Genomic DNA, 15,493 nt, shown 5'->3' with positions numbered 1-15,493 from the left:
TATTATATAGGTGTTAATTGTGATGTTACAATAGAACTCTGTCAGCAAATAGCTATAGTTATCAGTACTGATTAGCTCACTATTAGAGATATGTTTATTTTTTGGGTCAAGAGTGCAAAAGACTGTCTTACTGGGTAGAAATATTGCTCTTTGGAGAAAGCTGAATGTTTTCACATATTGAGCACTACTTTCAGGTGTGTGATTTATATGAACAGTAAGTTTTTCAGGTGTGTCTTTGAGTCGCGTGAGTTTGAAATCATAAGAGGAGGTCTTACCACAGTAATTATCTCATATACACATATGCGTATATAGATACATATATATTCTCTCTCTCTCTTACACACACACAGACACACACACACTATATATAGCCTTAAACATCCAGCTGAGACAGTGAGTGATGCAAATAGTCTTTCACACGGTCCTTCATGTTTCAAACTGTGAGAGACCAGTTATTGGCATCTTAACCCCCCATCACCCACCCCCATATATACAGCGTGGTTTCCGTGTGTGTGTGTGTGTGTGTGTGTGTGTGTGTGGGAACGGGAGCCTGCGAGTGAGTGCGCGTGCGAGTGCGTGCGCGCGCGCGTGGTGGTGTGTGTATGTGAGAGTGTGTGTGTGTGTGTGTGTGTGTGTGTGTGTGTGTGTGCGCCTGTCTATGTGTGTGTGGCAGCACTAAAGAGAGCCCATTTCTGGTACCGAACGGCTAAATTGAACAGCCATAGACTTTTAATGTTTTAAATAGAGAGGGAGCGAAATACTTAATATATTTATATATAGGGAGATAACACACAGGCGCACTCATACTCTCTCTCTCTCTCTCTGCCTCTCTCTCTCTCTCTCTTTCTCTCTCCCCCTCTCTCTCCCTCTCTCTCTCTCTCTCTCCCTCTCTCGTGTTTTTTCCACACACCTCTGCTCGTGTGATATATTTGTATATAGAATTTATATGCACAGGTGCAGCTATATATTTCGCCCGGTCCGATGGCTCTAAGCGGTTGTGGATTATAAAATGCGGTTTTTCCTCTCTGCCACTGGAATATCGTTCAACGCCGCCTACATCGGTACATGATATATTATTTATTTTATTGTTTCATTATTTTGTCATTTTTCCGCCCGAAGAGGTGATCTTTCTTACGCACCGAGGCGTTGTGGAGACCCGAAGAGCCCGTTCGATGCCTTTGGAACATGTCCTATGTTCCCTTTCAAGGTAAGAACTGATACATTGGAGCGCCGCATCCCTCTCCCTCCCTCCTCCCTCTCTCTCTCTCTCTCCCTCTCTCTCTCTCTCTCTCTCTCTCCGTCTCTCGCGCTCTCGCTCCTCTCTCTCCCTCACTCTCTCCTGCTCCGTCACACGCTGAAATATGGGTGCAGAAAGCAGCGGTGCGGCGGGGAACGTGCGGGGCGCGCGGATGAATGATGCGGGAGCGCTGCGGCGCGTGCCAGCATACCTGTGGTGGAGCGGCGGCGGCGGCGGCGCGCGTGCCAGTGCCTGTCGGTGGGCTCGGCGCTCGTGCTTCTGCACGGGAGTCCGGACTGAACGTCCCTTGAAACACCCGTTCTGTCGGTCTGCTGTGTTCCGGCGTTGCGCGTGGACAAGTCTTCCGTTCTGTTGCGGTGAATGAGACAGGTGCGCGCGGGCGCGTGTCGCGTGTGTTCCCGCGTGGACACGTGAGCGAGTGTTTTCCGAAGTCCTTTTAAAATGCATCAAGTGTCGGTAATGAACATGCGGAACAAACGAATTGGTCGAAGAACCGCCCTGTTTGCGACACCCCGTTAATAACCCGTAATATTGCGGCAACAACGGCCGGGAATAAGTGCGGTGGTGGCCGGTCGCATCCCAGTAAAACAATGTAAGAGTTCGGTAAAAGCGCTACTTTTCCACTCATAAGCAGCGAAGTTTGTTTTTCCAAGTCCTCTAGGGCACTGCAGTGGTGTGGCCATGTCTGCTGGCCCAAGCCTTGGTCTGGGGCGGACTTTCGGGGCCTTTTCCGGCACTGATCTCTCTGTCTAAGACTACAGACCGAGGTCGGTTCTCGCATGTTGGGGTCTCACATGTCGCCCACGAGCTCCACGTGGCCCCGCGTGGCGTGTCATCGCAGCTCTCAAAACTCCCTCTAACTGTGTCAACAGTCTGTAAACGGCTTCTTTTCTAGTTTGTTCTCTGGAACAAATTGTGCATTTTAAGTTGTATGATGTCAGGGGGTGGGGTGGGGGGGGTGGGTAAGATATGATGTCCATAAATAATTAACTGAATACATTATTCAAAAAGTTAGTGGGATCGCATCTGGACTGGACACTCCCCCCCCCAATTTGACCTGAGATAACCCCTTACGCGCAGCTCAGGCAGCGCGTGGGTGCTCGCGTGCCGCGCGAGGCACAGCTATCGCCGGCGCGTGAGTGCGCCGTAACTGCGGAATTCCACCCCGGGCGCCACGTGCACGATCTGTCGAGTGCCACGCGGAGACGCGTCCGGCACGGGTGGCGAAAGGAAGCCAGGAGGACGCGTCCATCTGGGTCACAATTAGAGCGATCGCTTGTAATCACGGCGCCCTCGTGCCGCCCCGTGTTTATGCACAAATCAAATGCACTTAAAGAGATTAGAAGAGAAGGCGCCGCGCTCAGCCTCGCGAGTTTGGTGCTGCGATCATGAGTGAGGTGCGCGTGGCCGGCGCGAGGAAGCGCCCGTTTCCAGCCGTCAGCGAAGCTCCAACGTAGCGGACCTGCGAGATTTAAAGGGGCCGATGGAGCATCTGGGCCGAGCTGTGGCATCACCCCGTGGCACGTGCAGAGGGGGAAGGTCGGCCACGGCGCAATGCATGCTGGGTGCACCAAGTCAGAGTGGCCTGCGGTTGTGGGGAACTGGTGACTCGAGAGTGTCTATGCTGTGTGTATGTGTGAGTGAATGAAAAAGAGACAAGAGAGTGTGTGTGTGTGTGTGTGTGTGTGTGTGTGTGTGTGTGTGTGTTTGTGTGTGTGTGCGTGATTGCCCTGCAGTGGAGCAGTGTATCCTTCCTAGTTCGTACCCTGCCTCATACCCTGTGCTTACCGGGATCGCCTCCGGTTCACAGCCAAGCAGTTAGTGACAGTGGATGGATGGCTTTGGGACTAATGTCACCAAACCGTCTCCAAATGCATCATGGGACGCACAGAACTGGCATTCATTTGGCCCGCTACGTGCTGGGATTTGCTTCTATTCCCAGTTATTCTAATTTAAAATGCAGCCTGAGGCCGTGCACTTTTGACTGATATCAGACTTACTCCATCAAAATAATATTATCTGAAGTTAGTTACTACGCTGTTTTGAAATGAAGAAATTTATGTACCAAGACTAATGTGAGACATAATGAACTGCTAAACTGCCATTTTACTTGGCTAAAAGCAAGACAGGAAATTTGAAATTAAAGAATAAAAAAAAACACTTTCTGAACTTCATCGGAAAGAGCCGTGTTCTGCAATAACAGCAATCAAAGCGTTTAACTCTGTACCCGGAGCGTTGTTGGAATTCATATCTGGGAAAAGCATTTCGCTGGACTCAGTTATTGGCTGCTAAATATAAACTCTGTTTGTGTTCAGTGAATAAAAAGAAGCATATGAAACATTCATATGAGTTTTACTGAGAAATTATGTGAATGAAATTTAGACTTGTCATCATCTGGAGCAATTTGTGCCCGAAACTTAAATGAGGCGCAGTGCTGGATTAAAGCCACGGAAATCACATAATGTCAAAATTCCGAATTTACAAATATTTGCAAACTTCGCAGCATACGCGTCGCCGAGAGAATGCGGTTCGGACTTCCTGGAGCGCCTTTATGAAATTCAAACAGCTCCCCCACGCTTGCTGTGTACGTTCGGAGTGTGTCGAGTGCTCTTGCAAGGCGCCCTCTCAAATACACAGGGACGCCGGTTCATTTACCCATGGCGAAATGCTGTGGCCTCGCATTGTGTGGGCTTTTTAATGCTTCTGAGATGGCAAAACTGCAAGATTTTTCGCCGCGCGCTTTACAAAGCAAAGACACTGCATCTTACAAAAAAAGCTCCTCCAAACTTAAAAGAATAAATCTATTGATGTCCAAAATACACATCACACTGCTGATACTCACAACAATCTAGAATAAACCGCACAAACATTTTTGACGATAACGTAAAAGTGATCCTGCATTTTCTTCTCTGCATTTGCCAATATATTTTACATAATTTCGGAACAAAATACCCCAGTACACCAACGGGGGAATACGGGGGCCTGTGAAATCGAGCACTTCATCATATCGTGTAATAAAACATCACGAATGTCACTGTGTCCTGAACACTGAATTAGTGTCTCCACGTTAAAGGTTTTAAAGTCTGTGCTGTGTTACCCCCCTAAGAAAGTATTGAAAAACGTCAATTTCGGAGTATTTTCACAGATTTCCACCATACCTAAAAGTGTTAATTGAGTGGGAGAAGTGAAGTTGTAGACTGGAATTGGATTTGATACAGCCTGTTCACCGAACGCCTAATTCTAAAAAAAAAATTTAAGACACCACTCCATGAAATCCACCCATGCATTACCTTTTTTTTTACTAATCCACCCCATCTATCCTAAACAACTGAGTTCTTTTCCCTCAACCTGGCAACCCTGGTCAGCTGGTTTTTCAGTCATTGCGGAGCTGTGGAGGAGACCAGGTTTTTTTCTATATCAACTTTTCCATGCACGTAATGGCAACTCAGCGGTTTTCCGTAAATACCAAGCAGTGCCGGCGGTATGAAATGCCTTGCAATCTGTTGTCATGTTAATAATGGTCTGAGGTGCTGTGAGTGCAGTTCCAGGAGTGGATTTCTTGGCCACATTTACACTTCCCTCTGCCACACGGGTCGTACTTGAAGAATGAACCACTCTAAATGTTTACCATATTTATAATAATTTTAATACAGGTCGGCACAGCCACGCAAATAAAAAATAAATACTGGGTCAGAACAAGATTACCTTATTGGAGTCATATCTAACTGACAAGACTTGCATAAAAATCTGCGTAAACATAAAGAGGCTTCTGTGGTTTCTAGGCTTTAATCATTTATAGTTTTTTCCCTTTTAACAAATTTATTAAGCGTCATTTTATGTGCACCTTGCTGCGCTATATCACCACCGTGATATAGGTTTGTGAAGAGTGTGAACACACTGGCTCTTGAAATTCTGGAAATGTCTGTATCACTGCAGGTCTGCTGTATATATTGCATATTGTTTTATTAAAATGATTAATTCAGTCCTTCAGCATCTCAATCAAGCATAATTGTTATAATTGTGTATAAAAGCCTGCGATGGATGGGCTTCTCGTCTAGGGTGTACCCCCTCAGCCTTGAGCCCAGTGATTCCAGGATAGGGTCCGGACCCCTTCGACCCTAGAGTGAAAGTGAGTGAGTGAGGATATAGAAGTGTTCCTTATATGTGTGTCTTAGACATGATTCTTCCTCTTTTGTAGATTCATACACATCCTGGTATAGTGGTGTCTTGAGTCTGGAAACCAGGTACTGTGGTTCAAATCCAACAAGGCAGACAGACGAATGTTGAAGTAACCGTTAAGCACTGAACTTCTATCTTGGATCGGTATCCTCCTTGTGAAATGTGTGAAATTTAACACATGTATGTTATCTGAGCGTCTCACATGCAAATATATCATGTAATATCTCCCTGTTGCTTGTTGCACATGCTGTGGACACTTTACACCTTTGCACCCTGTGAAATATACAGGACATTTGGTCAGATGACCCATATTCCGATTCATTAGTCCCCGTAACAGTCATGCAGCTCCGTTCCAAATCAGTTGTTACTGTAACTGTAAAATTACTGTATAATACTATAAAATTTGCATAGCAACCCCCACCCACACAGTAAAACACTCCTGATTTGTGTGTTTGATTAAGATTACTTGATAAATCTCACTAAATCTGCCATCCCTCTGGGGGTTGATTGAGAATTTTAACATTTTTGCATGGCAGGTTGTTGGGGACTGGGTTTGTAACAAGCAGCACGGTGGTGCAGTGGGTAGCATGAATGGCTCACAGTGTGCAGTTGGTCACAGGATCGATCCCTGTTTAGTCTGTGTAGTGTGAATGTTCTCTCCATGTTCATGTGGTTTCCTTCCAGTTGCTCTGGTTTCTGCCCACAGTCCAGAAAATACATCACCTCTCCACCATGTTCTGGGTGTGCCCTGTGGCTTCCTTCATGTGGGGTATGCCGGGTGTACTTTGGCCAGGGGGCATTCTAACTAGATGCCCAATCCTCAGCTGGTTCCTCTTGACCTGAAGTTGCTTCTACTCTGAGGGCCTCCTTGATTGTTGAGCTCTGCACTCTGTCTCAGAACATCAGCCTTGTCACCCTGTGGAGAACCCAGATTTCCACCACTTATACCTACAACCTTGTTTTTTCAGTCACTTCCAAAAACTCGTGACCATAGTGATAATGAAGGTTTAGACTGAACAGTAAATTGCAAGTTTTGACTGAGGACTCATCTTCTGGATCATCTGCACTGTTCTATGCTGATTTTACAGTTCTGCTGCGGCTGCACTAAGATGTTAGCCAATCCCTCAATAGGCCCACCACCACTTATGAAAAAGACAACAATATACTCGAACTCCTCTACCTGGGGCAGCAGCTTCTCCCCCAGATGGAGACAAAACCCACCTCACCTGTCTCATGCTCATCTGTGAACCGCTGTAGTGCTTGCTGAACATTACATTCCGATGAGGCTTGCAGGACCACAGAATGTGCAAACAGCAGCAATGAAACCCTGGCATCCTAAATCTAGACACCTTCAAAACCCTGACTGTGTTTGATATCCAGTCTATAAATACCACTAACAGAAAGTGAGACAGAGACACCCTTGGCAGAGTCCAACACCTATGGCGAATGATTTTGAACTAACACCGAAACTGCAGACACAGCTCTTGATGTGCGGCTACAGGCAACAAATGGTACCCAGAAGTAGTCCTGGTACCCCACACTCTTTCAGTATGTCGTACAGAAGAAACCAGGGTCCACAGCTGAAGACCTGTTGCAGGTCTACAAAGGTCAGCAAAGTTAGACTGGGTTTGAAAATTCCCACGACCAGTTTAGTGAGAGTGAAGAGGGTCCGTTTTTCCATAGCCAAAACAAATTCTACATCGTTTCTCCTAAATTTAATGCTCAAAAAATGGGTGTAAGCTCTTGCATGGCCTTTCCTGGGAAAGCTGCGAAGTTTGATTTCATGATAGTTAGATGAAATCATCCACTCCCCTTTTGAAAGAATGGAACTGCCACCCTGTTTGCTTCTGCAGAGGTACTGTTCTAGCCTTCCATGCAACACTGAAGAGATGTCATAGCCCAGAAATCCCAACTAGTTCCAGTGTTTTCAGCATTTCTGGATGAACCTCATCCACCCCAACCAGCCCTGAAACTGCTGAATAGTCTCACTGCCACAATAACCTCAGCTCGAGAAAAGGACCCTCAAATCCTCAGAAGTTTGTGACACGTCTTCCTGGAAAGAAGGCCACATACTGGCTTTCAAGAGTTCCTTAAAGTGGTCCTTAAATCTCCAAACAATATTCTGAGTTAATGGTCGCTTAGCCCAACCCTTGCTGAGAACAGCCCTTGTGACATTCTGCTTTCCTCTTGTATTGCTGGATAGTTTCCCAGAACCCACACACACACACACACACACACACACACACACAAACAATGTCAGAAACCGCTTGTCCCAAGTGGGGTTGCAGCAAGCCGTAGCCTAACACGGCAACACAGGGCGCGAGGCTGGAGGAGAAGGGGACACACCCAGGACAGGACGCCAGTTTGCCGCAAGGCACCCCAAACAGGACTCGAGCCCCAGACCCACCAGAGAGCAGGACCTGGCTAAGCCCGCTATGCCACTGCACCCTCCCTATGTTTCTCAGACCCTTTTTGAGGATGTCCGAAAGTTACTTTTCATGGTTCACCAAAGTCCTCGCTCGTCTGGGCTTTGGCTGCTGCCACCGCTGCTACCATGGACTTTCAGCCAGATCTGGAGTTCTCTGGGCTACCAAAGTATCATAGGCATCCTTTTTGTAATGCTATAGCAGCCACCAACCACCAGCTTCTTGCAGTTGTTTCTGTAATAACGGTCTTGAGCATTGGACCAGTTGAAATCCGTGTTCCCTACTGTTAGTTACAGTCAATCCGTGAAGAGTTCAGAAGTCCAATAAGAATTCACCACAGGGGTTTGCATTAGATAGACCTTCTTCCTGATAACATCTCTCTAGGTTTCTCCATCGTTTCCCACTTTTATATTAATATCTATCCATAGTTATGAGTCTGTACACGGTACCCTCTCTAGCATACACCCGCTGTCTCTTGAAAGACTTAATATTTTGGACAACTATTTGGCATGTAAGCACAGTCATTCAGAGCGGACCAGGGACCCGGGTGTGGACCCAGTTGCGGGATCGTTTATTGCTAAGGTTCTTGGGACAAGGCATTATTCGTAATCAGGGATAGCCGTGGTGAATCTGAAGCTCAAACGCTGTATGTGGAGAGAATCCGAGGATGTGGTCGATGAGGACGTTGCGAGGATCGATGTCATAGGAGACAGGGGAAGGGACAAGGAGACAGGTGGGAGAACTAGGAGGGAGGTAGACAGGGGAGCACAGACAGGACACTGTAGAAGAGCCATGATTTCAGAAGGGACAGTTGTCTCAAAGAGATTCCGTGACTGGAAAGGAGGTGGTGTCGGTTTTTATAGCTGAGTGCTCTGATTGCCATCGGGTGTTTAATTGGAGCCAGGTGCTGCTGGTTGGGGTGCGGGTGCGGTCGTGAGAGGCACACACCTTTCACTATTCTCCAGTGCAATTTGTAGCTGGACTGGGATGACCTTCTTCTTGTTTCTGGGACTACTTCTAACTGTTCAACACCCAGCTGTGGGATAGTGAGTGTACCTACAACAGTTTAGTGGCTTTAGTGTGGGTGAGCTCCAGAGAAGTAGGAAGACCACCCTTGATCAAAAAGTGTAGCACTGGAGCCGGTACTGTGCATGGAGGTAAGACATACTACACCTAGTCAGTGCATTCTATCTCCTGCACAAGCTCCAGCTCCAGCTCCAGCTCCTTCTCTGTCAGTGTGGTGACATTCCATATCACAAGATCCGGTTTCCACTGTATCGAACTAAGCTGTTGAGATCTGTTCTGTCTTTCCCTGTCACCTGACAGGTATTGCACCCAACCCCCACACTTCACCGTACATTGATGACCCCAAATACAGCTCTGCATAGTCTTTTTTGGCTGAGACTAGCTGGGCTATACAGGTGACCTAGCTGCCAGGGGCTTGCCAGTGAGCATCATACCCAAGTCTGGTTTCAGGGGTGGGTTCTGGTGACCTTAATCTGAGTGTGATACTCACTTTTGAACTATTTTGAACTTTCGTGGGAGTCTATTATTAGGATCATGTTTTGTCTGGCTCCTCACCTTGAGTGCTCCAGGGAGATGTATCATGAAGTACTTTACTGAAATATTTAGCTGTGTATCTCTATAAATGTGAAACTGCTGTATAAAGATGTGTTGGTCACTTTCTGCAAAAATATCTAAATAAATAAGTACACATGGCACATTTGGGGTCCAAATATAGCACTGTACTCATAACGAGGCTTAACTCGGTACCACCTTGAAGCTCTTAGCGGGTGGGATGCTGCCGGTGCCTGAGGGCCTCGTTTCAGGAAAGAGAGCTCAAACTGGAACACTGGATCGATTTCTTTCCTCAGCTGATTGTGAGACAAAAATGTATCACTGAGCTCATCAGGTGAAGCAAAATTATTGAGTTCTGTAGAAGAAATGGGTGTGTTCAGTGTGACGTTGGTCACCAAGGGACGTAAAGGCCGCTATGATCTGGCAGCTCTTGGGTTTCTGAGGACTACAATCAATATTCCCAAAATCTGTACCACTGAAAGACGACTGTGGTGAGCTGTATCTGCCAAGCACTTGGAATAACCTTTATGTAAGTGAATAATGCACCAACATTCTTTCCTTGAGTTTTGTTTACTCAACCTTATCATTGTCAAACTGAACTCAAAAATGAAATCTGTGTGGTACAATCCAGGAAGCCAAAGCTGAAGTGAAGGTTTTCTAGAGGCAGCGTGTGTTCCGCTGATGTATGGATGAGTGACACATTGTAAGGAGTGTATGTAGCAGTGTAAATCACCTTGGTGAATAAGGTGTGTGGGCTGGTGACACTGCATAGAGTTCATTGGAAGTCGCTTTGGAGAAAAGCACCTGTTTAATAAATAAGTGTAAATTGAGGCATCTGAGTGACTACCTCTCCTGATGGTGAAGAGGACTCTTTAATTTTTGACGCTTGTGGAGTGACGTTTGCGGAACTATGATCTAGAGTTACTGTGTACTGCTGTGGCTTTTGAGCTCTTGCAGAGGAAACAGAGACGTTAATGAGGTAAAGATCATGGAACCTTCCAACGAGACCCCTCGTTTTGAGAGTTGAACATAAAGCTTTGGATTGTGGTTATAGTTGTGTCAGTGGAGGAGAAGGAGGTGCTCCTGCTGTTAGACTCCAGATGATGTCACAGATCTTCCTGGATCCACTGATTAAGCTTTTCTGGGTCTGCATAACTAACTCCACACCCCTCAATTAACATTCAGCAGAGGCAAGAGGTCACGCTGGTTGACCATCATTTAAACTTACCCAAGATCTGAAAATGGTACATGACCTTTCTACAGATTGTTTGTGCTCATAGGATGGAGGGTCTTCTGAGAGAGTCCTGTGGGGATACATGTGGCTGAGTGCCACACAGAAAGTGGAAATTGGAAGAACCCTATGAACTGTCAATGTGTGAACCTCCATGGGCTCCGCTTCTCTTAATGTAATTGTGAAAATGACACCTTGAGCGACCTGGATGTCCTTATTGCTGCTGCTGCGCTTGTTTTTTTCTCACTCCCTCCCAGTTGGATGGCTGCTGGAGCAGACCGCTGGGATGGGGCCCGCTGCGCAGAGGAAGGCACGCGTCGGGCCTTGTTAGTGCCACTGTGTGCACTGCATTTCCTCGTGGGGCTGGGGAGAGCAGGCAACATCCACACTGTCACCGTGACATCGCTCCCCCCGGCGCACCGTAGTCGGGTTGTCTTAGAGCTGGGGTCAATGTTGTAAGCCACCGCAGACCCTGGGTTCGGGGGGGAGACTGAATTCAAGCGAAAGTGCAGGTGGTCCCTGCAGAGGACTTCAGCCCTGCACTTGAAACAATTCTTCAAACACCTCTGATCATATACAAGTGTCGAAAAGAGACACCCAAGGCCCCGGAGGTCGCCTGTTTGTTAAACGTAATTTCAGAAGGGCTGTGGCCATGGGGGTGCCATGGCAGCTTGTATGCTCGTATTTCCACCCAGACAGACACTGAATTAACAGGGAGGAGAGTCCGTAGGGGTGAAGGATTGGGTACTGATTGTGTCTGGGTGGTTACCGAATCACAGTGGCCCAAGAAGACACCCTATGCCTGCACTCAGAGCCTCCGTCGGTCCCTCTACGCTTCTGAGGCGAGGGTGGTTGTGACGGCATTCCTCAAAGCGCATCCCTCCGCAGCCGCTGACGGTTGACGGGTCTGACAGGTCCAGCAGCCCGAGACCCCGGCCTGTGCGGCGCTGAAGAACGGAGCCCCAGGAGCCATCTATCGATCCCAGATCCGATTCCTGCCCACACAGCAAATGCAAACAAACAAACAAACAAAACAAGCGGAAAAGATGCTGCACCCTTATCTGCAGCCAGGGGGTTGCGGGTGACTGGGTTTCCCTGGGAGGCGAACAGGGAGGAGATCACATACTTTATAAAAATCAGACGTGCTGCCAACTAGTCCTCAAATGGCCTTAGCGAGAAGCCTGTGTTTGGGGAAAATGTAACTTTTTCTTTTCTTTGTAGCTGCAGATGACACAGCCAGGCAATGCAGAATTTTAAGAAGAATTACAAGCTTAGAGCCATCTGGCCTTTGTATGTAGAGCACATTATAACGCTAATTTGTTTGCACAGCAGGGCTCCCTTTCTGGGGTACACAGTGTAACATAGCTCACGTCTGATATGTTGCATTATTATACTGGATGGTGTTGTGTGCTTCACCTCCAGGCTCAGGAGCACCGGGTTCCATTCAGGAATCCGACTCATGATCCACCAGCGGCTGATGGATGGATCACAGGGGTCTCCATGGGAACGCCCCGCAGTGGCGCCACCTTGCTTGAAGCCATTGCGGAGAGATGCGGTGGGATCACGCTCAACACACCATGGGGTGATAGCCTTGGTGCCCTTGAATAACTTTCCACCTCAAATCAGCTCATTATCGAATCGCAGACGAGTGTCCTCTTCAAACGCCCCGCCGTGGCTGGCTCCATGGGAAAGCGAGGCAACAGCACTGATCATCATTTACAACTTGCTGTGCTGGAAATGGCAAAGACACTTAGCGCTGAGCGGAAAAGATGGCCAACATGGAAGTGGCCTATCTGAAAGCACCGTTGCGTTTCCATGACCACGGCTGACATGCTCGAACCACCTTGGGGTAGCGCTGTGGATGGCGTGCTGTCCCTTTGTCAGACCCAGCCGCTCTTACCATGGCCGTTTCCCCTTCCCATGCCATGACAGTGATTTTGCCTTCGCCATGTGGTACGGACCTGTGTTCTGACCCGGCATAGAGCCGAGCGAGGCGCTGGAACGCACACGTAAGACGCTGTGTCCCGAATCGCCCACCAGGTCCCCTCGTCTGAGCTCATCCACCACTGCGACCCTGATCCAACATGTCACTAACCTCACCTGTCACTCCGTGTTCCAGTTGCCTCTTTACTACTCTAACAAATTAAAGGACTTATCCCTCAAAATAACGTAGCGTGTGGAAAGACACGCCCCGCACCACGCTGTTATTGCCAGAATCAGGGCAGATCTTGGACGACGCCGTGCTACTTATGTAATAGTTAAGCGCCCGATATTGTGTCTCCAAGTTTGGTGGGTCAAATCCCAGGAGGTGGCTGCTCTTACATCCCAGAGCAATGTGCTGAACTTAAAATTGCTTCTCGGTGGCGGTGTGTGACAATTTGGCTGCACGATGGGATAAATCGTAAGCTACGGGAGGAAAAAAAAACCAGAAACTAACAGGGAATTCCATCCTGCAGCTGAGGCATTTTGTGAAAGAATACAACAGATTTTAGCAGTTCTTATGAAGTGCAGACCAATGCAAGAAAAAGACTAAATAACAGAATGCATCGTTTTATCTCTGTGAATTTTGCCTCCAACAAGACGTCTGGCTGGGAGCGAGTGAAATGCTCACTCATAAGTCCCATATGGACACGGTGGTGGGAAGGTCCTCTTTGCTATGGGGTGGAGACAGTGACAGGTTTGCGCTGCTGGGATTGGAACCCTTCGCCGGAGCCAGCCGTGGTCCCAGGTCCCGCTGCGAGCCTAAAGGGTGTTCGCCGGGGGCTCCATCCAGCCCGGAGACACCACGTCCATGCCCCCGCTCCCCCCGCCCTCCACACCACATCCCACTGCAGAGCCGTTCCTCTTCACGCCTCGCCCGGCCGACAGCGGGGGTGACACAAATCAGCGAGAGAGCAAAAGTGATTACAAACTCGCACTGGGTGCAGCATTTGTGGAGACGGCGAAAGGAGAGTGCTGATCTGGAAGGAAGCGGGTTTGGCTGCCAGCTACATGTGGACTTTTTACAGCCAGACGGGCCGAGCGCTCCGTCAATGGCCCGACTCAAGAGCCCTTTCATTGATGACAAAACCACACGCTCGACAACATCCCGGTACGTGGGGCTCCTTACAACGAACGAGGTGTAAAAACACCAACGTGGACTTGCAAATATTACCATCGCGTGAACTTGAAGTTCGATCCCTATCGCAAGCAACGCCATCGCACATAAGCGAGTCGTGAAAAGCAAAGTAAAACAAAGGTTACGTCAGAGCCGCTTCCAGAGGACGACTATTTCAGGAGGAATGAAATAAGGTTCACTTTTCCTCTGGCGTTCCTGGCATGGCTCACGCAGGCCGCCCTCCTCGCACTCCAGACATCATTCCTATTATTACTATTATTATTATTTAGAGTCTCAGGGAGCAGGAGGGGCGTGGAGAGGAAGCGCTCAAGCAGAGCGTGTCGCCGTACGACGCTGGCGGGCGGTTAGTTCTGGCTCCTGGAGACCGGTAATGTGGAGGCACAACGCAGCCAGACCCCGTCCGAAAGGTTTCATTATATCGGACTGAAACAGCCAGTTTCGCACTTCAACAAGGTGTGCACCTGAAAGTAATTTTTTTTCCTTAAAAGTGTTACCACACCACTGCGTTCACTGCTCCTCGCATATGACTTGCGAAGAGAACATTATGGGGTAAAAGAGTACATGTAATGCAATTTGTAAACCCTCATATATAGATGTATAGGTTCAATTTAGACGCCTTACACTCCGCAATTTCTGATTATTTCCGAGGCCCACGCACTATAAAAACCCATAGCTATATTTGGAAGGTGATCTGTATGCTATGAGTGTTTATGCAGTTATTATGCACTCTGGTTATTTCCCAGTGTATTATATTCATTCATTATACTTTTAGCATTGCCTTTAGCCTCTCATTTTCTCTGCTCGCTATTTGGTCACGGATTCAACGCTTCCAAGTCTTATTTCTGCACCGGATCTCGGTGGTGATGCTGATTTTATTGTTTTTTTTTTTTTCCTCTAAGTGTATTTTAATTTTGTGATTGGTTGAGTTCAGTTGTTTAATTTATGTATCTCATGATTACGGTCTCTGTCAAGTGAGGTATGAAGAATGTGTGGTTGTGACAATATTATGCATCTGTTTGTAGAGCTTTTCCAAATTGTCCCAGTGTGGGAGAGACACACTTTTTGGGTGCATTCATGTCAGCGCTGCATTAAACTCAACAAGCACTTCACACTTACCACGTTCCGTATCCGACTGAGCCGCATGGGCTGAATGGCCTTCTCTCGTGTGTAACACTTTTGGTGTTCTTGCCTTGCGAGTGTGGGTTGAGCCGAACAAACTGATGCCCGGCGTTCGAGAGAGCCGGCTGAGCAAGCCAGTCATCACCTTTGCGGGTTCGGATCTCTTCTGACGGGGAGTTATTCTACGCAAAGGCTCAGTTTTTACATCGTTCTACCACAGCTAGACTGGTGCAGCCCTAACTTGTCGTGCGGTGTGTGGAACGGAGCAGCAGCTTTCGCCAGAAGACTGGATCCTTCCGGCGGGTCATGCGCGTGCGTCTGTTACGGTACGTTGCAATGAATGCCGTCGCGGTTCCCAAGATCGTGAGATGCTTGTTGTATGGGCTGGTTGTGCCGTCGGTCTCGATTTATACTTGCGATCGTTAAGGAACCTTCTACAAATCCGAATTTAAAAATATCGGAATTGTGTGTTAAGTCACGTGCCCGTACTGTCAATAGTACTGAATGTGCTCATGTGTCACAGATTGAATGCTGGATCTTTGGTCTTGGTTCTTCAGGCTCTTCGGGAGGACAGAATGTTTAGT

At 47.9% G+C, this 15,493-nt stretch overlaps 1 protein-coding gene across 13 annotated transcripts in view; it reads left to right on the top strand.

The window, feature by feature from the left end:
* The first annotated feature begins 623 nt into the window (after nt 1-623).
* Nucleotides 624-15,493, top strand: part of LOC108930376 (ras/Rap GTPase-activating protein SynGAP-like) — a 94,420-nt gene continuing 79,550 nt past the window's right edge. For all 13 annotated transcript variants that reach the window (XM_029248107.1, XM_029248100.1, XM_029248096.1 and 10 more), the window contains exon 1: nt 624-1,207. In XM_029248107.1, coding sequence (XP_029103940.1) covers nt 1,186-1,207 — 22 coding nt within the window. In that variant the 5' untranslated portion in view covers nt 624-1,185. The remainder of the gene's footprint in view (nt 1,208-15,493) is intronic.

The sequence above is a fragment of the Scleropages formosus genome, chromosome 23 (assembly GCF_900964775.1).
Source record: "Scleropages formosus chromosome 23, fSclFor1.1, whole genome shotgun sequence".
NCBI lineage: Eukaryota > Metazoa > Chordata > Actinopteri > Osteoglossiformes > Osteoglossidae > Scleropages > Scleropages formosus.
The sequence above is the reverse complement of the archived record's forward strand: the minus strand, read 5'-3'. Positions and strand labels throughout refer to the sequence as shown.